Source organism: Orcinus orca, chromosome 1, assembly GCF_937001465.1.
Source record: "Orcinus orca chromosome 1, mOrcOrc1.1, whole genome shotgun sequence".
Classification (NCBI taxonomy): Eukaryota; Metazoa; Chordata; class Mammalia; order Artiodactyla; family Delphinidae; genus Orcinus; species Orcinus orca.
Window position 1 is genome coordinate 199,986,119 of NC_064559.1, and position 21,382 is coordinate 200,007,500.

At 51.4% G+C, this 21,382-nt stretch overlaps 1 protein-coding gene across 1 annotated transcript in view; it reads left to right on the forward strand.

The window, feature by feature from the left end:
• The window catches only part of PADI2 (peptidyl arginine deiminase 2), a 47,124-nt gene extending 26,028 nt beyond the window's left edge, over positions 1–21,096 (forward strand). Inside the window, exons 7-16 of the mRNA XM_004272453.4 lie at positions 4,367–4,545; positions 6,401–6,504; positions 7,505–7,616; positions 8,149–8,256; positions 10,360–10,511; positions 12,390–12,534; positions 13,296–13,389; positions 15,079–15,164; positions 17,190–17,318; positions 17,993–21,096. Of these exons, the coding sequence (XP_004272501.1) occupies positions 4,367–4,545; positions 6,401–6,504; positions 7,505–7,616; positions 8,149–8,256; positions 10,360–10,511; positions 12,390–12,534; positions 13,296–13,389; positions 15,079–15,164; positions 17,190–17,318; positions 17,993–18,226 (1,343 nt within the window). The 3' untranslated portion in view covers positions 18,227–21,096. The remainder of the gene's footprint in view (positions 1–4,366; positions 4,546–6,400; positions 6,505–7,504; positions 7,617–8,148; positions 8,257–10,359; positions 10,512–12,389; positions 12,535–13,295; positions 13,390–15,078; positions 15,165–17,189; positions 17,319–17,992) is intronic.
• Positions 21,097–21,382: the final 286 nt, after the last annotated feature.

The following is a 21,382-nucleotide window of genomic DNA, read 5'->3' on the forward strand; positions in this document are numbered from 1 at the left end:
TATTCCAAGCGCACTGGAAAGCCGTTAGAAGGTTTTAAGCAAGTGACTGTCAAGGTGTGATTTATGTATTAAAAAGCTGTCTCCGCAAAATCGTTTGCTGTGGTGCAGGGTGAGGCCTCCCCCGCATGCCCAGCTCTCTGGGGGGCCCAGGGTCTCCAGGCTAGCTCTGGGGCCCTCCTCTGACCAGGCCCACTAAGAGCAGTCGCCATGAGGACTTGGTCCCAGTGGCCCTGGACCCTCACCTCAGGGAGGGATTTAGCTGGGACAGCAGTGGACCCAGCTGCCACCTGAAGCCAGTCCACCTCCTGATCCGCCCTGGGCTCGGGCAGTGACCTCACGCAGGTTGGAATGTCCCCAGAGTCAGGCCGGCTCCGCCGCCTAAGCGGGCCGGAGATGTTGATGCTTACCCTGTCCAGGCCAGGGTTGCCACGGCGGATGGGGCTGCCGGCCGGACAGGAAGGGTACAAGCAGGATCTCGGCTTCTCGACCACATTGTGTCGTATTGTGACCCTCAACCTGTTGCTGCTAGTGACACCTGGACATTATCTAGAGCGTCTTTTTGTTGATGACAGTGGATTGAGATCTGGCCCTTAATCACATCCCTCTCCCTCACTGCCATCGAGATGGGTCCTGAGCAGACAAGAAAAGGAGGAGCCACTGCTGTGAGTGCTTTGCGATGCTGTTCCCCGGTCTGTCTCATCTGGGCTGCCATCTTGCAATGTGGGGGGAGGGGCGGTGTTACTGATGCAGCGATGATCCCAGAATCGTCAGTTTCCCACAGAATTGGAATCCTGGGTGAATACTCAGTGCCACACTAACCGGGATGAAAAATAATTCATCTGTGGTACAGTTTCCTCTTCTTCCTTTTCAGCCATGCAGGCATTTTGGGGTTTTGTCAAAATCCATGTACACCTGTGGATAAGAATATGTTGTGTTACATGAATGTCATGTGTCACCTGTGTCCCCCAAGGGCAGGGGGCTTGGCTGGAGGCTGAGGGACCCTGAGAGGGAGCTCCAGAGCCCAGGAGATTCAAATCCTGCATCTGGGCAAGTCTACTTACCAGGCCAGGCCTTGGGTTCCTCTTCTGTGATGTGACGTGGGGCTAAGGAGAGGCCTGACAGTTCCCGCTGGTGATAGAGATTAGATAAGGAACATGTGTCAGCACTCAGTAGCCGGCCCGTGGAACACTCTCTCTTGCTTTTGGGGGGTTATTATTATGATTATTAATTACAGTAAGTCCCCTACATACGGACGAGTTCCGTTCCAAGAGAGCGTTCGTAGGTCCAATTTGTTCCTAAGTCCAGCAAAGTTAACCTAGGTACCTAGGTACCCAGCTAACACAATCCGAGGGCAAGCTGCAGTTTCACTTACGCCGGATATTGATGGAACGCATGTTCGCATCTTTGAAATTTCGCAACTTGAAGGTTCGTATGTAGGGGACTTACTGTATAATGATTGCAGTGGACAGGTGTCTCCAGTGCTGTTAGGAGGACCCAGGTGTCTGTGCTCCAGCCTCAGATTCTGCCTCAGGATCCCAAAGTTGGGACCTGACCTCTTCCTACAAGGGTGCAGTGACCAACTTGTCCCAGTTTGCCCAGGATTTTCCTGGTTTTAGCTCTAAAAATCCCTCATTCCAGGAAACCCCTCAATCCCAGGCAAACCAGGACAGATGGCCACACTATCAAAGAGTCTCCTTGGGAGGTGGAATGGCTCCAAAGTGACCAGAAGGGTTATGCCACATGCCAGCCTGCGGGGCCGATGCCTGGAGCTAAGGAGAAGTCAGGGTGGCTGGCGGGGCCCAGCCCGAGGCACGTGGGCTGCTCAATAGAGGGTCATTGTTGGTTCCTGCAGGGAGAGCTGGTCACACTCAGGCAGGACTGCACCCAGCTGGGACAGGGGATGGGGGAAGGAGGCTCCTCGGGACAGTGGCTGGATTGTTCCCGCTAAGTCATCAATCTACCTAGAGCTGGCCCAAGACACTAGAAAGAGAGGCACATGTAAATTGCAGGCCATAGAGGGGAAAAAACTGCATGCAGATGGGCAAGAACGCATCCTTCCATCTGGCCCAGCTCCCCTGCCAGACCCCCACCCTCCCAGGCCCAGGTGGAGCGCGCGCGCGCGCGCGCGCGCACACACACACACACACACACACACACACACACACACACCACCTAGCTGCCCAGAGCCCTGGGAAAGTTTTGGAGTTTTCTGCAAAGACAAGTCAGTTTCCAGGCCTGAGGATCTCTTTCCTAGCACCAGTTCAAGTGCAGCCTGGGACAGGTGGACATTGGAGGGCCTGGGTGCCCGGGGGAGAATTATTTTAATTATGCGGAGCCATCTGGATCTACTTAGTGATTGGGACACAAGGCATATGTTGTCTTTTCTGAATGAGAAGGACTTCACCTTCTGTCTTGAGCTGTTCCTTGGGACACCCAGTGTCTGAGTCTATATGCCTCATTTCTTGGGCCCACCTAAGGGAAGGTGAGGTGAGGTATTTTTCTTTGCCTTCTGTTCCTAAGCCATTCAATGAAAAGGTCATGAATTTTGCAGTAAGGGGTGTGCTGACACATTCATGGGCTCTCATAGTAGTAATACCAGCAAGTCCTAGCTGTGTTACCAATGGTTACCCTTGGTTACCGAGCTTACCTCAATTGCTGATGCTGTCATTTTATCTTGCAAGGACCCTGTGGCGTTAAGTGTTATTATCCCCCATTTAACAGATGAGTAAACTGAGGCTCAGGGAGGTTAAGTGAATTCCCTGAGGTTTTGCAGCTTGTAAGCCAGAGAGGTACTTGAACCCGCATCTCTCTGACTCTGGAAGTAATAACCACTAAGGTAACCCACCCTTAATGAGATGTATAACCAGGGTCTAGTTGAGCACATTGTCCTACGTGAGGAACCATCCTGAGCCTGGGCTTTGCTGGTTCCTCCGTTCATTTTGCAAGTTTTAATCAAGCACCCTATTCAGGCCAGGACTGTTCTAGTTACATGCTCTAGCCCTCAGGTGACTGGTCAATAATCATACCCATTGTTGTTGACAACAGTACTAAGCTGAGCCTGATTCTGCCCTTCCAGCTCTGCAGGGCATAAAGAAACTCCTTCTGGAACTGCATAGGGTCCTACCTCCATGCCTTGGGCAATGCAAGTATCTCCTCTCCTCACTGCACCCCACCTCTGCCGCCCCCAGGGGCATCTCAAAGGCTGCCTTTCTCTGCTCAAACGCCTCCCACCCTGCCTCCCTTCCCCTGTCCTCCTCACCCCAGTAACCCCACGGGCTCTCTCACCCCGTAGCTCTACTATGACGCTTCCCACATCTGTGCCATCTTATCATCAGCTGAGCACTGCTCCTAGACAGAGGGGCTGCATCTTGCCCATCTCTGTGTCCCCCAGAGGTCCGTGTCCATGTGGTCACAGAGTAGTAATTCAACACACGTGCTCTAAATTGGCCTGAAGATTCTCCCACGGGGAGTGGTATGGGAGCCATTGGTTCATTCAGTAGATATTTATTAAATACAACCTGCCCTGGACCGGGCCTGTCTCAGCCCCCATGCAGGTGACAGCCTCTCAGAGCCAACAACTAAACACTGAGATCATGTCCATTTAAAGGCTGTGATGGGGAAGGATGGGGGCTGCGGAAACTCCAGACAGAGCCCCTGGCTTGGTCTCTGGGGGATCTGGCTATGATTCCCAGAAGTGACACAAATCAAGGCCTGAAAGAAGGAGGGAGATAACTCTTCCAAGCAGAGGGAACAGCGCTGTGAAGAGCTGGGTGGTTTCAGTGGGGCAGGAGCGTGGGAGAAACCAGCCACAAAAACGTGCAGCCAGGGACCCACACGCCAATGTGGCTTGCATTATATGGAGGAGAATTTGGGGCACAAATGGACACTTTGGTGTTTTATTTATATAAAGGAGAGGAGAGGTCGGGGTTCAGAACTAGACAGGGATTTGAGTCCCAGCTCAGCCACTTACTGGCTATGTGACTGGCTATGTGACTCTGGACAAGCCATTTCTTATTTCTGGGACTGTTTCCTCCTCTGTAAAATGGGAACAATAATTCCCTTCCTTGACATCACTGGCTGCCCGGTCCTCAGCTGCTACATTTCGTGTCCCCTTCCTGGGAGAGTTAGCTCACTTTATAGGCAAGGAAGCCAGAAGCCAGGAAGGGTGTCTGGTTGAGTGCCACATGGCTGGGGCCCTGCAGTGCTGGGAAGATGACCAGGCCACGGCCCTTCTGGTGGCATTTTCTGCTTGTGCTTTTCTCTCTGTGTCTAGAGGACAGGTTACTCTGCCATCGCGTCCCCCATCAGTGACCCCGCCCCACGGACGGTTGTGGATGGGGCCTGACCTTGGTCCTTCTCCCTCCAGACCCGTTTTTCGGCCAGCGTTATATCCACATCCTGGGCCGCCGGAAGCTCTACCACGTGGTCAAGTACACGGGCGGCTCTGCTGAGCTGCTGTTCTTCGTGGAAGGCCTGCGTTTTCCCGACGAGGGCTTCTCGGGCCTGGTCTCCATCCACGTCAGCCTGCTGGAGTATATGGCCGAGGTGAGGGCTCCGGGCCTCTACCAGGAGGGGCTGCCCTGCGGGCCAGGTGGGGCTCCTTCTAGAGGGCCACTCCCGGGGGGTCCCCAGTATGCTCTACTCCCCTCAAAGCTCCAAGGGGAGGGGGTCCAGGCTTGGAGACCCGGATGCCCCACCATCCACATGTGTCTGCCAGCGTCCTCTGAGCTATGCTCTGGGGGTTCCTCCTTACCGTACCTACTCTCCCGGATTCTCTCCAGGTGATTTTCTCTTACCTCATGCCTGTCCCTGGTCTGTCCTCCTCCCTGCAGAGAGCGGGCCTAGTTCTGAGGCACAGAGTGCCAAAGGTTAGCACAAGAAGCAAAGTAGGCCACACACATGAGCCTTCCCTCCCTGCCTGGTCCCACACCCTAGCTGTGGGTTCTACCAACTCTGACCACAGGCCGAACCCCAAATCCCAGTCGCAGGCCGTGTCCCCTCCCTGTGGCCAGACATCTCACCCACCTTTGCTCTTGGTTTTGGGAAACTGGACGAGAAGGAGAGCACCTTCCCCTCCTGAGGAGAAGCCCCCCACCCGCCAGCCTAGGATATGTCCTGCCCACAAGGACCTCTCATCAAAAATGGCAGCCCCAGACCCCTACCCCTCAGGCCCACCCAGCTTTGTTCAGATATAGGGAGGGACCTGGTTGCCCTCTCAGACACAGGGTTTGCTCCCCAGTTTCATCCCCGGACCGCTTTGAGGCAGGAGGCCAAGGGCTCTGCCGAAGGTGAAGGTAGGTCTTGCTTAGATTTATGAGAAGGGGCTCTGGAGTCAGATGGCCCAGGTTTGAGCCCATGAGACATTGGGCAAGTGAATTTACTCCCTATGCCTTAGTTGCCTCATCTGGAAAACAGAAATGACAAATACTGCTGCTTCCCAGGGTGACTGTGAGCATACAAGCTTGTGAGATCTCACTCACAAAGCAGCCTCAAGTCGCTGGGAAAAGGGAAAGGCAGGAAAAGCAGAGCTAACAGGAGGGGGTAGGGAGAGGGCTTCTCCTGCTCCCCCAGTGCCTGGAGCAACCTGGCCATCAGGGTCTCTCAGATTGGCCCCCTCCAGCGGCCACTCAAAAGGCAGACCCTGGGGGACTTCCCTGGAGGTCCAGTGGTTAAGACTCTGTGCTTCCACTGCAGGGGGCACAGGTTCGATCCCTGGTCAGGGAACTGAGATCCTGCCTGCCGTGCAGTGTGGCCAAAAATAAATAAATAATTTTTTTAAAAAGGCAGACCCATGCAGGAAAGGCCACCTCCATCCTCCCCACCAAGGGCAGGGGCCCGGTTTCCTGTAGCTTTCCAAAGCCAGCCATGCAAAGGAATCATCTCATCTTCCTTCAAGTTGCAGGCAAGCTTCCCGAACCTTTCCTTAAAGAGCAATGTGGACATATCAAAATTTCCCCCAATAACATTATAACACTCACACATAGAAAAGGGCAAGGTGCCCAGAGCAAAAACAGAGGAAGGCCGGGGGTGGTTCAGCCATCATGTGAGCCGATTTCAGGAAGAGAACTTTGATGCAGCGAGATCAGACAGTGGTTGAGAGTATGGGCTTGGCAGCCAGACTGCCCGGGCTTATATACAGGCTCTACCACTTACTAACCGTGTGACCTTGGACAGCTATGTGACTTGGTTTCCCCATCTATAAAACAAGGATTATAATACTATCTACCCTCTGGGGTTATTGTAAGGCAGAAGTGAAATCTCACATGTAAAAATAGGACCTGGCGCACCGTAAGCACTCCCTGAGGTACTACTGTTATTGGTTTCACCCACTTTGTTAGGCAGGAGTGAAAAGCACCCTGACAAGACTTTTTGATCCCCTCCTCTTCTCCCCCACGCCCAGGAGGTCCCCCTGACACCCATCTTCACGGACACCGTGACATTCCGGATTGCTCCGTGGATCATGACCCCCAACACCCTGCCTCCTTTGTCGGTGTTTGTGTGCTGGTAAGCATTAGGCACAGCGCAGAGAGTGGCTAAAGCTGGGGCTTCAGGGGCAGACAGACCTGAGTTCAGATCATGCTCTGTTACTTACCAGCTGTGTGACCTCGAGCAACTCACTTGGCCTCTCTGTGCCTCTGTTTCTCTGAGACGCTCACATCACAGAGTCACTGTGATGATTAAGTGAGATGAAGCAGGTGAAGTATTCATCCAAGGTCCTGGCACGGAGTTTTTGTGCTCTAAAAAATAATAGCTAGCGGGCTTCCCTGGTGGCGCAGTGGTTGGGAGTCCGCCTGCCGATGCAGGGGACACGGGTTCGTGCCCCGGTCTGGGAGGATCCCACGTGCCGCGGAGCGGCTGGGCCCGTGAGCTGTGGCCACTGGGCCTGCGCTTCCAGAGCCTGTGCTCTGCAGGGGGAGAGGCCACAACAGTGAGAGGCCCGCGTATCACAAAAATAATAATAATAATAATAGCTAGCATTTCTTTCCCATATCTTCTTGGCCCATACGATGTAGTCAGGAACCTTTCTCTACAATGGATATTCAACTCATCTTATTCATCCAGCAATTCTTTAACTGAGCATCTATTATGTGCTAGACAGCTACAGCGAGATGAGAAGCAGGGGAAAGAAGTGCCTGCAGGTGATACTGATCACACCACCTGGCCACACACCCCTGCTGTCCTGGACCCATCCCCTGCCTCCATGCTAGGCATAGCTCTTCCTTGGAAATCTGGGGAGTCAGAGATGTAAGGCTTTGGGGCAGGTGAGGGTGAGAATTCCCCTCCTCGTTTTGTTTGTTCATGACTTTGGTAAACACTGCATGAGGGGATGAGTTTGCTTGGCCCTTGACTCCAGTGGCCTTTGCAAAGGTGCCTTTGAACACAGATGTGGCCTCATCTGCCCAGCACAGCCCAGAGATGCCAACTGCTGTTGCCACCTCAGTGGACTGGCCCTCATCCCTCCTCACCCTCCCTCTTGGCCTCCCCCTCTTCCTACACTTCTCAGCATGAAGGACAATTACCTGTTCCTGAAAGAGGTGAAGAACCTGGTTGAGAAAACCAACTGTGAACTGAAGGTCTGCTTCCAGTACATGAACCGGGGAGATCGCTGGATCCAGGTAAGGAACCCCAAGCTGGGAAGGATGTGGTCCAGGGCTCAGGCAAGAAGAGGCAGCTTAATGTCAATGCCCTGGTGCCCAGCTGCTCCACGTATGCGAGTTCTGTCCTCAGATCACACGTGCACGTGTACACAGGGACAGAAATGTACAAGGTAATTCACTGCAGCTTCTTAGGGTAGCAGAAGACTGTAAAACAACCTAAATGTCCAACCACGGGGCAAGGGGGTGACCATATGATTGGACAGCCTTTCTGTGGAGTACTATACATCAGCTAAAAAGAAGCCAATCTATAAATAAAGAATGCACTTCCAGTTAAGGTATTACTTGCAGGAAAATGTATACAGATGTTACCAGTTATGTTTTTTAAAATGGGGTCAGTATGAGTACAAACATGCTGGGGATGTGCAGAGACTATCTGAGGGATATGTAAGAAACCACTGCCGTCATGTGCTTGGGAGAATTGGGGAGGCTGGCTAGTATTCACTGGTGGCCCCCTGGGCTCGTCTGATAGCTCTTCCCGGTGTCCCCACAGGATGAAATTGAGTTTGGCTACATCGAGGCCCCCCACAAAGGCTTCCCTGTGGTTCTGGACTCCCCCAGAGATGGAAACCTGAAGGATTTCCCAGTGAAACAGCTCCTGGTGAGATGCTGAGGACCACCTTGGGGGATGAGGGAGGGCACAATCCTGGGACTCTTACAGGACAGAGTGGTCGGGAGGCCTTGGGCACGCCTGGAAAATCAGTTTACTGCAAATTAGTCTGTTGCCTTCATCTTCTCATCTGCAAAATGGGTCAGTTGGGACAGTAATCTCTAACATCGTTTCCTGCTCTGATAACTGATGCTTTTCCAAAACATGGAGAGTTCTCTCATGGGAAATGAGAGCTATGGGAGACAGAGGCCTGACTCCTGACACTGCCCCACCTCCAACTTACAGCAAAATAAGTTTCAGAGAGGAAAATTATAGTCAAGCAATTGTCGAAAAGCATGGTTCCAACTTCAAAGCTCATTAAATCTGTGATTTTTTTTCAGTTCATGAGTTTTTTAAAAAGCAATCTGACCCCCACCCTCGATTCTGGAGGTCATTACCACTCTCTTTTTATGCCCTCAACAACCAACTGAATGAGGACAGAACCAAAATTAGTCGTCTTTGTCCTCACCTTCCACCCTGAACAGGCAGGGCGAGGCTTGAACAGAACACGAAACAGAGACTGGGTAGACCAGGTGGCTTTGCCAAGGTCACACACAAGGCAGCCTCCTGTGAGACATCAGGGCTGCTCAGAGGCAACCCTTTGCCAGGTCCACACCTGCTTCTTGAGAACATTCACTAGCCTAGTCCCTTCATCACAGGGAGATGGCACAGCCAGTGGTGTGAGCACAAAGCTCTGGAATGCCAGACAGATCTGGCCTTGAGTCCCAGTTCTACCCCTTAGCAGCAATGTGACCTTGGGCAAACACCTTAACCTCCTCAAGCCTCAGTTTGCTCATCTGTAAAGTGGGGATAGAAACAGTATCCATCTCACAGGCTTATTGTGAAGATTGAAAGCATTATATAAGGCATCCGTGCTGCTCCTGATACAATGACTATTATTAGCTGCTGTTCTGGTTCTCATTCCACAGCCCCGGACACTGTCCTCGGTGAGGACTGTCCACTTCCTCTAACATGAGGGATAGTCAAACCAGCCAGCAGGCAGGAGAACCAAGGCCTCTCAGATCCTTCTCTTACTCTTTCTTCCTGGGTCACCACCTGCCTTCAGTGTTCCAGGCTGGCCTAGTACCAAGGCCCCCAGACTGCATTATTCCTGGAGGCCTGGGCCAAGCCCAACTTTGTGCTGCATGCCTGCCTGCCCATGTGAGGCTGTAAAGCCCCAGCTGCCCCAGCCTCTGACGAGTCTCACCTTGCCATCTGGGGCTCATAGGCGAGAAAGCACTAAGCTGCAGCCATTCACCCTACTGGACACAGCTGTCTCTTGAGCCTCTAAGCTGGGCCAGGATAAGCCACATCTTCTCACTCTTTGGTTTTTATTAGCAAGGATTTGTGCCAGACAAGCTTAGTTCCATCCCCAGTGCAAGCTCCCAAGCAAGATCCCTACTTTTTTACCAAAAAATCATGAAAGGAAACTTAAAATTCAGGGGGCATCACTGGGGTTATATCATGTAACTGCAGTCTGTTGGAGCTCTGTGCTAAGAAGGATTCTGAGGCTATATCTGGGCTCCAGATATAAATATGAATAAATAGGGTTAGTTGGGAATGGGTTGGGTTGGTATATATGTTACATATCTGCCATTCCTGCATGTATTGGTCAGCTTTCACTTGGTAAGACTGCAGTAACAAGCAGCCCCCATATCTCAATAGCTGACAACAGCAAAGGTCCATTTCTTGCTCACATTAAGAGATGAGTGGGGATGTCAATAGCACAAAATGAGGACCAAACCAGAAATCACCAATATGTCTCCATGTTTAAGAAATAGAGGCACACCCAGAGACCCAGATGTATACACACACACAGACACTCGTATATTCACATTCATTCTCATACTCCTACTGACATACTCACAAACTCAGCCTCCCCATGCCAGGGTCCTGCTCATCAGTGGGAATAAGAAGAGCATGGGTGACCCCCCTAGAAGCTAAGTGCTCACAGAGCCAGACCAAAGGTAATGAAAAGTGGTCATCAGAGGGTGGCTGGGTTGGGGCTAAGGGCTCCTGGCCGCAAGAGACTAATGACGGGTGTCTCTTGCCCAGGGCCCAGATTTTGGCTACGTGACCCGGGAGCCCCTCTTTGAGCCTGTCACCAGCCTTGATTCCTTTGGGAACCTAGAGGTCAGTCCGCCAGTGACCGTGAATGGCAAGACATACCCCCTGGGCCGGATCCTCATCGGGACCAGCTTTCCTCTGTAAGAGAAGCCAGGGTGGGCCTGCAGGCAGGTGGGGGGGAGGCAGGGGGAGTTATTGTTTCCCTTTAGGAGCAGACTGGGTTGCTCATACATGGAGTGATTGGCTGGGAGAATTAACGTCTCCCATGACTCTCTGACAAGATACAGACACTCTTGGAAAGAAAACCAAGTTAGCCTTTACATCTTAGTATGAATTAGGACCTAATACAAAACTAAATAAATACCCTCTTCCCAAAATGGGAGGGAATATAATGGGATTATAAAGAAAGTGGGGAAGGGATGAAGGAGTTCAGAGAAGGAGTACCGAAAGAGGATCAGTGCACACCAACAAATCCTCGGGGGTGCCCATTCACAAAAGACACGTGAGAAGACATGGCTCTGCCCCAAAGCCTGAGTCCCTGGCTCCCTGGCCTGTCAACAACACCTTCACTCCCTCCCCAGGTCACCCACCAGTCGATGAGAAGGCAGAGTCTTCCTTAGAGCAGTTGCTGGGGAGAGAGTGAGTACTGTGGGTCCTCACTTCACAAAAGGGCTGCCAGGAACCCACACATGTGGGACCAGCCAGGATTTGGGCACCAAGTCCCTATAAGCCACATGGGATTCTCTACCTTCTGCAGCAGGCCACTGACACAGACAGTGACCATTTGCTCACCCTGCCCTCCTTCTCCCTCCACTCAACAGTCACTCATCCATTCAGCAGGTATTTCCCAGGCACCAGCCAAGCACCAGGCCCTATGTCAGACATGGGGTTCTAAACATGAAGCCCAGCCCCCACCTTCCAGGAGACTGTGGAGATCACAGACATGAAACAGAGGGTGTGTACAGTGATAGAATGATACAGAGTCAGAGAAACCCAAGGAGGGGTCCCTAACCCCCTTAGGGGAGATCACAGGGGCTCTTCTTAGAGACAAATATCTATTGAGAGTCTTCTCTGTGCCAGGTATTGTTCTGGGCTGCGGGGAAACAGCAGTGAGCAAAACAGACAAAGTCCCAGCTCTCAGGAAGTTTTCCATTAGGGATGGAGGCAGTATAGACAATAAACATGGAATTAAGCAAATATATAAGATACTTCTGAGTGCTAATAGGTGCAATGAAGAAGATAAAATAGGGTACATGATAAAGAGTGATGAGGCAGGGGCACTTTGGCTTTTGTGGTTTTGAGGAAGTGACTTTGGAATTGAGGCTCAGATGATGAGAAGGAAGCAGCCATGGGAAGATCAAAGGGAAGGAGCATTCCAGATAGAAGGAACAGAAAGGACAAAACCTTGGTAACAAGTTTAGCATGTGGCTAGAGCAAACAGAACAAGGTGGAAGGGAGGAAGATGAGGTAGGAGGGACAGGCAGGGGCCGGATCACAGAGGCATTTGTTGGCCACTGTGAGGTTTTGGGGTTATATTATAAGGGTAATGGGGAGATTGAAGACCTCAGGGAGTGTGGAAGTCAGGAAGGGCTTCCTGGAAGAGGTGTCACTTGAAATGATTGAAGTTGAGAAGTTAACAGCAAAGAGGTACATAGGCTAGGGAAGATTTTGGAATCATGCCTGTGTCCTAGCCCCCTCCAGCAGTCCATGAGGGATCCCTGAGCAGAGAAGCTGGCTTCTTACACCTACTGACACCCTCAGTGGCCAAAGAATGGGCTCTATGCTCTTCACACAGACCATGGCTACAGCTAACTCCTCCTTTTTCCCCTTGGGCTCAAACACCTTTCTGCCTGTGCCAGGGTCTCTGCAACTCAGGCTCCTTCCCATGACTTTTCCACCAATGCTATTCTGGGTCCAGGCTAGATTCTAGAGTCTGAACTCCTCCTGCAGACCCTCTGGTGAGACAGGCCCAGTGGGCAACCTTCTGAAGAACTGTCTCCTCCCCAACCCCACCCCAGGTCTGGTGGTCGGAGGATGACCAAGGTGGTGAGGGACTTCCTGCAGGCCCAGCAGGTGCAGGCACCCGTGGAGCTCTACTCGGACTGGCTGACCGTGGGCCATGTAGATGAGTTCATGACATTCGTCCCCATCCCAGGCACAAAGGTGAGCTGGCCCCTGAGGCTGGAGTGAATAGGATAGTGCAGAATCCCTGTACTACCAGCTCTTGTCAACAGAGAGGGGTATCTAGAGGAAGACAACCGCAGAGAGGAAGAAGGAAGTAGGCTGAAGCTGGTTTGTACGTTGTTGCTGTGGCAGGTAAATGTTTAACCCAATAAATCCAAAATATTAGCGCCTCAGCATGTAGTCATTATAAAAGTTATTCATGAGAGATTTTACATTCTTTTTTATATAAGTGTTCAAAATCAGGTGTGTATTTTACTCTTAGCACATCTCAACTCAGACCAGCCACAAGTCAAGTGTCCAATAATCCCACAGGGCTGGTGGCCACTGCGCTGGCCATAATGCTCTAGAGAGCAATGGGGTATGGGCTTGGGGCTCTGGAAAGGGGTTCTTTCATTTCCCAAGAAGTGAAAAGAAACAGCTGCAACTTCAAACCCTGGAAATTTGGTGCAAATGGCCTGGCCTCTTGGCCACTTGGAGAAGCTCTTCCTCTCCGTCCAAGGTCACCTTTGACTCTGAGCTTTGACTCGATGGCGTTGCTGAGGTGGAGGAATTTCTATAGCAGGAAGGGTGAGAAATATTCCTCTGAAGTAGAGAAAACCCTGCCAGGCGGCCTTTGCTCAGCAGAGAGTGGCTTGAGACAATATGCAGGTGGGACCCCGGGGGCTGAGAGCGGGGGCTTCTTCACGTTTCTTGGCCACCTCCTCTCTGCTGACACTGGCCCTCTGAATGGTCTTTCACAGGAATTCCGCATGCTCATGGCCAGCACCTCGGCCTGCTACAAGCTCTTCCGAGAGAAGCAGAAGGAGGGCCATGGGGAGGCCATCATGTTCAAAGGTGAGTGCCCTCAGGGCCTTGTCAGGGAGCAGGGAGCTGAGCCCCCAGAGAGACCCTTGGGAAGACAGGGCAGATGAGTGCCTTGTCCCTGAATACCCAGCTCCACTTCCTGGACATCCGGCCCGCTCCGGGGCTGTGAGGTCACCGTGGTGGGAAGCAGCCCTGGCCTCTGTGACCCTCGCTGTGGCCAGCGGGACCATCGAGCTGCCCACTGCCCCTTATGACCACCAGCAGTGCCTAATGCTTCTTCAGGACCTAGTGTATACTTCAAATGGCACCAGACCCCAAGGAGAGTTAAATGGTTCAAAATTGACACGCAATCTGTGTTCAAGGAGCTTGTGTTTTCGAAAGGGAGATAGAGAAGAATATACATAATGCACTTGAGGGGTAGGAAGAAAAGTGGGAGTCGACAGACGTGACGTACAGTCAGACATCATCACCATCAGTCCCGGAGTGAGAAATCATCTGCTTAATTTAGACATCCACATAACTGGGATAGACAGACTGGGATGAGCTTTGCTCTTAAACTAATCATGGAAAGAGACAAAGCTGATCAGGTACAGACGGTGAGCCAGGTCAGAGAGGCCATGACAACTTCTTATGTGCTCTTCGTACGTTCCCTTTTGACACCTTGCAGGCTGGCGTCTCTAATCCACCTGCTCCCAAAAGTCTGCACCCCTAAGGCTGATTGATACTTACATACATTACCACCCTCCATGTCGAAAGGCAGTGTTCCTGATAGTGACTGGTGTCTGGGATGGACAAGACCAACTTAAGACCACTGTCATTTTTTAATTCCCACCGATAGGAAATTTTTTTAGATTGGCAGGCATGAGTCTTGACTTTCTGGAGGCTTCTTTCTATATGAACCCCTCAAAGCTACCCATAAGGATATAGGAACTATTATCTTTGTACAAATAGGTCCAAGGGGTGGTGTGGAGACAGCTCAGGTACAGGGTGCAACAGCACCGATCTCTTTGCCACTAACAAGCTACAGGACTAGGAAACACAGAGGACCAGCATCAGGCAGGGAAAAAAAGAGTTAATAGCTTAGGCTCTGGAATCAGACTGCCTGGTCTGCTTACGGGCTCTTCCACTAGCTGTAAGACCTTGGACGAGTCATGTAGCTTCTCTGTGCCTCCATTTCTTCATCCTTAATGCTGGAAGCTACCTTATAGAAATGTGCGGAGGATTATTGAGTTAATCCATGTAAATATCTAGAAGACTACCTGCCACATAGCAGGCGCTCCTTGAGCATTAGGTATCACTAATCAAGCCAGAAGCCACGTGGGCCATCATGATGGAATAGGAGGCAGATGCAGGCATAGACCAGGACAAGGGCCAAGCATGAGGCAGGTCTGGAAAACAGGAAGGGTGACACCCCTTGGCGTCCTGCTTCTGCCATACTCCCTCTGGTCTGCTGCTCATCCTTAGAAGCAGGCTTCTTGTGCCACCCTACCCTCTGGCCAGAGAGAGAGCAAGACAGCTGCCACCCCTTCCCTGGCCCAGGTGACATGGCCAACCCTGGGGAAAGGAGTTACCCCTGGGGTTGCCCTTCTGTGCCCCAGCCTGTCCCAGCCCCTCTCCCTCATCCTAAGAGTTAGCCCAGAAGCTGGGGGCCTTGGCAAAGGGGAGCGCCCAGGCTGGACACCTAAAACTAGACTGTCCCCTGTCCTCTGACCCCCACAGGCTTGGGCGGGATGAGCAGCAAGCGAATCACCATCAACAAGATTCTGTCCAACGAGAGCCTCGTGCAGGAGAACCAGTACTTCCAGGTGAGGGCGGGGCAGGGGCCTGTGGGAGGGACAAGGCTATGACCAATGGCACCTGTCACATCCTCGGGGCTTCCATAGGGAATGGCCAAGGGTTCAGGGCACATGACAGAGGGAAGGACCTCAATAAGCATTCGGTCCAGCCTTTCTGGTTTACGCCTCTAAACTGGAGGCTGAATGGGGTGACAAAGCAGGTCAGTGGAGGCTAGAAGCAGACAGGAGACCTGGGAAGGAAGGTGTATCAGGCAATACTAAAAAACCAAGGGCTCTGTAAGGCTACAGCCCACAGCATTTGGGGGAGACCCACACTCATTAAAATATGATGACAGCTACAGACCTGCTCTCCAGAAAATTTCATACGTAAACACATGCCATGAATTTTTATTTGTTTTAGGGGATCAGAGATCCCTGAAGTTTTCTATCTATGGATGAATCCCACCTTTGGAGTCCCTAAATCTCAAAGATTGTATCCAGAAGTAGATACCAGTCAAAAGGGTCATATTTCGTTGAATTAGATCTCTCTTTATTTGCATGGGCATATTTATTTATTTATTTACTTACTTATTTATTTAGCTGCTTTGGGTCTTGTTGCTGCATGCGGGTTTTCTCTAGCTGCGGCGAGCAGGGGCTACTCTTCATTGTGGTGCGTGGGCTTCTCACTGCGGTGGCTTCTCTTGTTGCAGAGCACGGGCTCTAGGTGCACGGGCTTCAGTAGCTGTGGCACTCAGGCTCAGTAGTTGTGGCGCACGGGCTTAGTTGCTCCGTGGCATGGGGGATCTTCCCGGACCAGGGCTCAAACCCATGTCCCCTGAATTGGCAGGTGGATTCTCAACCACTGTGCCACCGAGGAAGCCCTGCATGGGCACATTTAGAGTATCAAGTTTAAATTTAAAAACTCAAACTGATTTTTTTAAATGGCTTAATTGACTCATATGAGTAGGAAGTCCAGCAGTGAGATGGATTTCAGGCACAGGTTGATCAGGGCTCCAGCTCTATTTCTCTGCACTTCTTGGGCTCTACAGGTGCCCTCATGACAGGAGTATAGCTGCAACAGTTCAAGGTCTCACATCCATCCAGCACACCATCCACAAAGAGGGAGGTCTGTGCCCCCAACAATTAAACAAAAGTTTTGCATTTCACTCTGATTGTGCCAACCTGAACCAATTATTGTAGCCAGGGGAATTCCATATACTGATTCCCTTAATCCTGGTTTATTGCCCATCTTTGAACCAATCACTGGAGCAAAGAGGCAGGGGCAAGGGTCCACTAATTAGCTGTCCCCAGGAGGGGAGGATGTAGTCAACCCAACCCAATAACGGGCTGCTACATTTCAGGGGGAGGGGTGGAGTGGAGGCTGTAGAGCAACTGCAGAGTTTCCCAAAGTTCGCATAATGCCTCACTGGCTATTTGAAAGCTGACTTTACTGTAACTCCCCTCCGTGGACATTTTTTGGCTTCAGGTAAATCTGAGATCAAATCATGGCCCCTCGTTTTGGCAGTTGGACCTTGGGCAACTAACTAAGGACTCTACATTTTGGGTAGAGTCTCTAATAAGGGGCTAATAATAGTGTCTACCTCATGAGGTTGAGGCTTAAATGAGTAATGTATGTAAAGCACTTAGAACAGTACACTTAGGGTTCTTGTACATATTAGTTTTAATTATTATTAATCAAAATCATTGTCACTGTTATTCTCACCACACAGGACAGCCTAAGGATTCAATGAGATACTGCATAGCAAGAAGTTAGCACAGGGTCTGGCTTGTAGTAGGTGGTGCTCAGTAAATGAGCCCTCACTAGTGTTATTTCTGTGATTTTCTAGTATTATTTCTGTAATCTTCTCTCTCGTTCTCTTTATTACTACCATGACTGGTGGGAGGGGCACCAGAGAGGTCGGCGCGTGCTGGAGTGCCAGGGTGAGGTTGACACTCTCCCTGGAGTGCCGGGTCCCCTGCAGGCAGGGGTGAGGTTGACAAAGGTGGCAGGGGTGTCCCCTCACTCGCCTGCCCTCCCTTCTTCCCCGTCCCCAGCGCTGCCTGGACTGGAACCGCGACATCCTCAAGAAGGAGCTGGGGCTGACGGAGCAGGACATCATCGACCTGCCTGCCCTCTTCAAGATGGACGAGGACCGCCAGGCCAGAGCCTTCTTCCCAAACATGGTGAGGCGCTCTGGACCCCAAACCTCATCCAGGCCAGTCAGGGGCAGCCAGATCCAGAGGGACCCCTCGGCTGAGGCTGTCCAATCAGGAGGCCCGGGTCCCAGTCCCGGCTGAGTTGCTGTGTGGCCTCCCACCCACCCCAGGCACTCGCCCTCTCTGGGCCTCATTCCCTTCTGGGGTGATATCCTTATTCTAGCTGCCCCCTGGGGTCCTGGGGGATCCTTTAACAGATTGGAGAGTGTCTTGTAAATTAAAAAGTCCTTTATAGACAGGAGGGATTCTTGTTATCGTAGAGCAGAGTCTTCTATGTGATAGAAGGAGGTTAGAACACACATACACACACACATAGATACATATATACACACATGTACACATGAAAACACACGTACACGCATGCGTGCAATGCACACGCTGATGCGTACATATATAGCCGCATGGACATACACATAATACAGGGGTGGGTTGCCTCGTTTTCCACTCAGCTCTGCCATGTATGAGTTGCTTAGCCCCCCCCGAGCCTCAGTTCCTCATCTGTAAAATGGGGATAATCACAATCCCTACTTCATAGGGTTGTTGGGAGGGTTCAGTGAGCTTAGAACAGGGCGGGGCATAGTAGGTGCTCACTAAACGGAGCTGTGACCGCCCCCCCCCCCCCCCCCGCTTCCTTGTTGCAGGTGAACATGATTGTGCTCAGCAAGGACCTGGGCATCCCCAAGCCATTTGGGCCCCAGGTTGAGGAGGTGTGCTGCCTGGAGACACATGTGCGCTCCCTGCTGGAGCCCCTGGGCCTCTGCTGCACCTTCGTGGATGACATCTCCGCCTACCACAAATTTCTGGGGGAGGTGCACTGCGGCACCAACGTACGCAGGAAGCCCTTCACCTTCAAGTGGTGGCACATGGTACCCTGACCTGCAGGGGGCTGTTGTGTGCCTGTCACAGCCCATCAACAACCAGTGTTGAGGCTGCACCAACCCTTGTGGTTTTTATTATGATTGCAAAATGCGCTTCAGCAATAACCATCAGGAAACTTGGGGGGAAACGTTTATTACTTTTCATTTTATTTTTACTTACAGGACCTGGAAATACCTGGCACACCTGGGGCCACACAGTGAGGTCATGGGGAGAGAGAGAGAGAACCCACGGAACTGGGGTTCTGCTTTTATGGGAGTTGAGGGTGAGGACCTAGGATTTCGAGGACTCACTCTTTATTGGTGAATTTAAAGCATAAGAGTGGGAATTTAAAGCGAGGAACGAGGGAAAAGGCAGGTGGCCCAAATGGTCAGTTATCAAAAGCAATCAAGATCTCTAAAAGAAAGGAGCCTCAGTGGGGGGAGGCGGCCTGGCTCTTCATCTAGTTGTGTGGCTGGCAACGTGTTTACTCAAGATCGCCGTGTTCGAAGTGGATGTTCAGCAATCAGAGCTGAGTCAGGCCCTCGTATTAGAAGAAGGAGAAAATCTGACTGTCAGGGTTCACACTACAGGGGCCTGGGCACCTCCCTCCTTCCTTGAGTTCTCCAGACTCTTCACACCCCCAGAGAATCCCCCTGCCTGACGTGGACTGGAGGCCGCGTCCTCCAGACGCGGGGAGGGGATTTGAGATATCTGTGCCTTGCCTTCCCTCAGAAGGGCCTCAGGGTCCACGAAGTCACCCCCTGAGCCTCCATGCTCTCCTTCCCGAAAATAGCTGGACATTTAGCCAGTGTCTGTATAGCCCTGACGTGAAAAACAAAACAAAACAAAAACCGCTTTACCCAAACCCTTCCCCAAAGAATCTTTAGTCTCTTGTCCAAAACTGAATGAGGGGAGAAGGGAAGGAGGTTCTGGGATGACCAGTTGTCCCTGTAGCCATGCCTTGTGGGTCAAGGTAGATGGCATGGAAAGGGATTCTGGAACCCCAGATGTACCTTGAACTGTCATCATCCTTTGAAATTCACCTCCCTTGGCCACCTGGACACCCCCAATTATTCATTCCTTAACAGCCTCTGTCAAATCCCCTTGGCTTTCCCTCTGCCGTGTAGACACCGTTGGCTAGCCTCCTTAGACTTAGACTCCCTGAGGGTCCAGTAATTGAGCTTACAATCTTCCCTGGAAGTGGATTTTATCAGAGCAGCCTTCCCTGTTTACAAGATTCTTATGCTGCTTCTTTCTCATGGACCCAGGCTCTCCCAGATGCTTGGGGGTTGCTCCCCACACCAGCATCCTTGTGGCCTGAGAGTTCACTGTATCAAGATGCTCCAGGGTGAGCCAGATCCATCTTCTCTTGCTGGGTCCTTGATTCTCTGGCCAGTCCCTGACCTCCCTCCTCTCACAGCCTCCACTTCCTATTCCAATGCCGTCTCTCCAGACAGCTAGACAAGGACTTCTTCCCTACCAGCCAGGCTCAGACCTTCCCCCAGGACACAGCGAAAGACCTGCCTCTCCTCTCCAGACCTCAGATCCAACACATAAAGACCCTGTCCTAACCTCCAGCCTGAACAGCCAGTTCTGGGCCAGCTGCTGGCCTTAGAGACGGATTGATTATCCCATTGAAGTTTCTCAGTGCATTTGCTGGAGACCCTCTCATTTGGACATAATCAGATTCATTCTCTAGCTCCAACTGAAAAGACTCAGTTTCAGTTAAAGAAAAAATTCCTTTAAGGCCAGCTGATTGAGGAGAATAAGTGAATTATAATTCCACTTTGAGGGTTAGAGAGGAACTGATATATAACCAATGAAAATGTTGTAAATGTGTATTCTTAGAGAATGGGATTTTCTTCTTGGATTATTCAGTCATTCAGCAAACATATATTGTATGCCTCCTTAGGTGCCAGGCGCAGTGGTGGGCCCCGAGGACACAGTGCTTAGTAGCAAACTAAGCCCCTGCCTCATGGAGCCCGTCAGTTCCCAACCTGAGATGCCCACACTTAAATGGCCAGCATTTGCCCTTTCAGGGATGTGCTCTTGAGAAATACCAATTCGCTATATTCAGGAAATGCACAGGACACAGAGCTTCCAGCAAGTCCCTATCTCAGTGAAATGAGGGAGTTGGGTCTTCTTTAAACAGGCCTCCTTCCCATCCAGCTGGGCCAGTACCACCTAACAGATCAGACCCCAGGGCCTTCAGAAGCTGTTGTCCCCCCCTTTGGGGACAGTGGCTCCTGCTTTTGGGGGCCAAAGCCCCAGATCTCTCCAACCCCAGAGCTGAAGACACCAAGTGCCTATTTGTGGATGTTTATCTGCAGACTTAGACTTTGTTGTGTGTGTATGTGTGTGTGTGTGTGTGTGTGTGTGTGTGTGTGTGTGTGTTTGGTTAATATGGGTTTGGGGGCCTTCTTTCATTTTTTTCTAGTCTGCCTTAAAGGGAAGTGAGTGCTTCCCAGGTGGAGACAGTGTGTGTTTCTAGATTTTTCTAAGGCTCTCCCCATCAATAAGTCAGTAACTTCTGATGATTCTGGAGCCCCCAGGACTCACTCATTCCCATCTTGCTTGCCCACTCATGTGACTACCCTTGGCACGGACATCTCCCCCAGTCCCCCCTGGACTCATCAGTCTTCCCCACCCACCACTTTCTATAAATGTAGACCTAGAATACACTTCTGTGTTGCAAAACTCAGCTAAGTTCCTGTTTCAATCTTTATTTTGAAATATTTTGTATAAGAGAGCAGGGGGTATCATGAAGATGGCAAGAAGTGGGGCACAGTTTCAGCTTTCTGGACGAGAGGCCATGCTGGAGATCAAAAGACGTTTGGGGAAGAACCTGAGTAAACAGCAAGAAAATAAATGGTCAGATGGGAAGTCATGTGGCTTTTGGTGTGATGTTCATGGTTGCTTCACGGCCACGGCCTGGAAGGAGGCAGGCCATACGCGGGCCCTCTCCTGGTCCTCCAGCCCCTGCCCCTCTGCACACAGGGTCAGGGCTCTCAGCAAGGGTATCTCAAGGGTTTGGAATCCCACACGCATTCAGTAGGTGTATATTAAATGGCCACCACCCAAGGTCAAGACCAACACCCACAGTAAAGTCTGACAGTGTTTCTGGTGGGGCTCCCCAAAAGTAGACCCCGAGGTGAGCGTTTGGGAACAAGTGA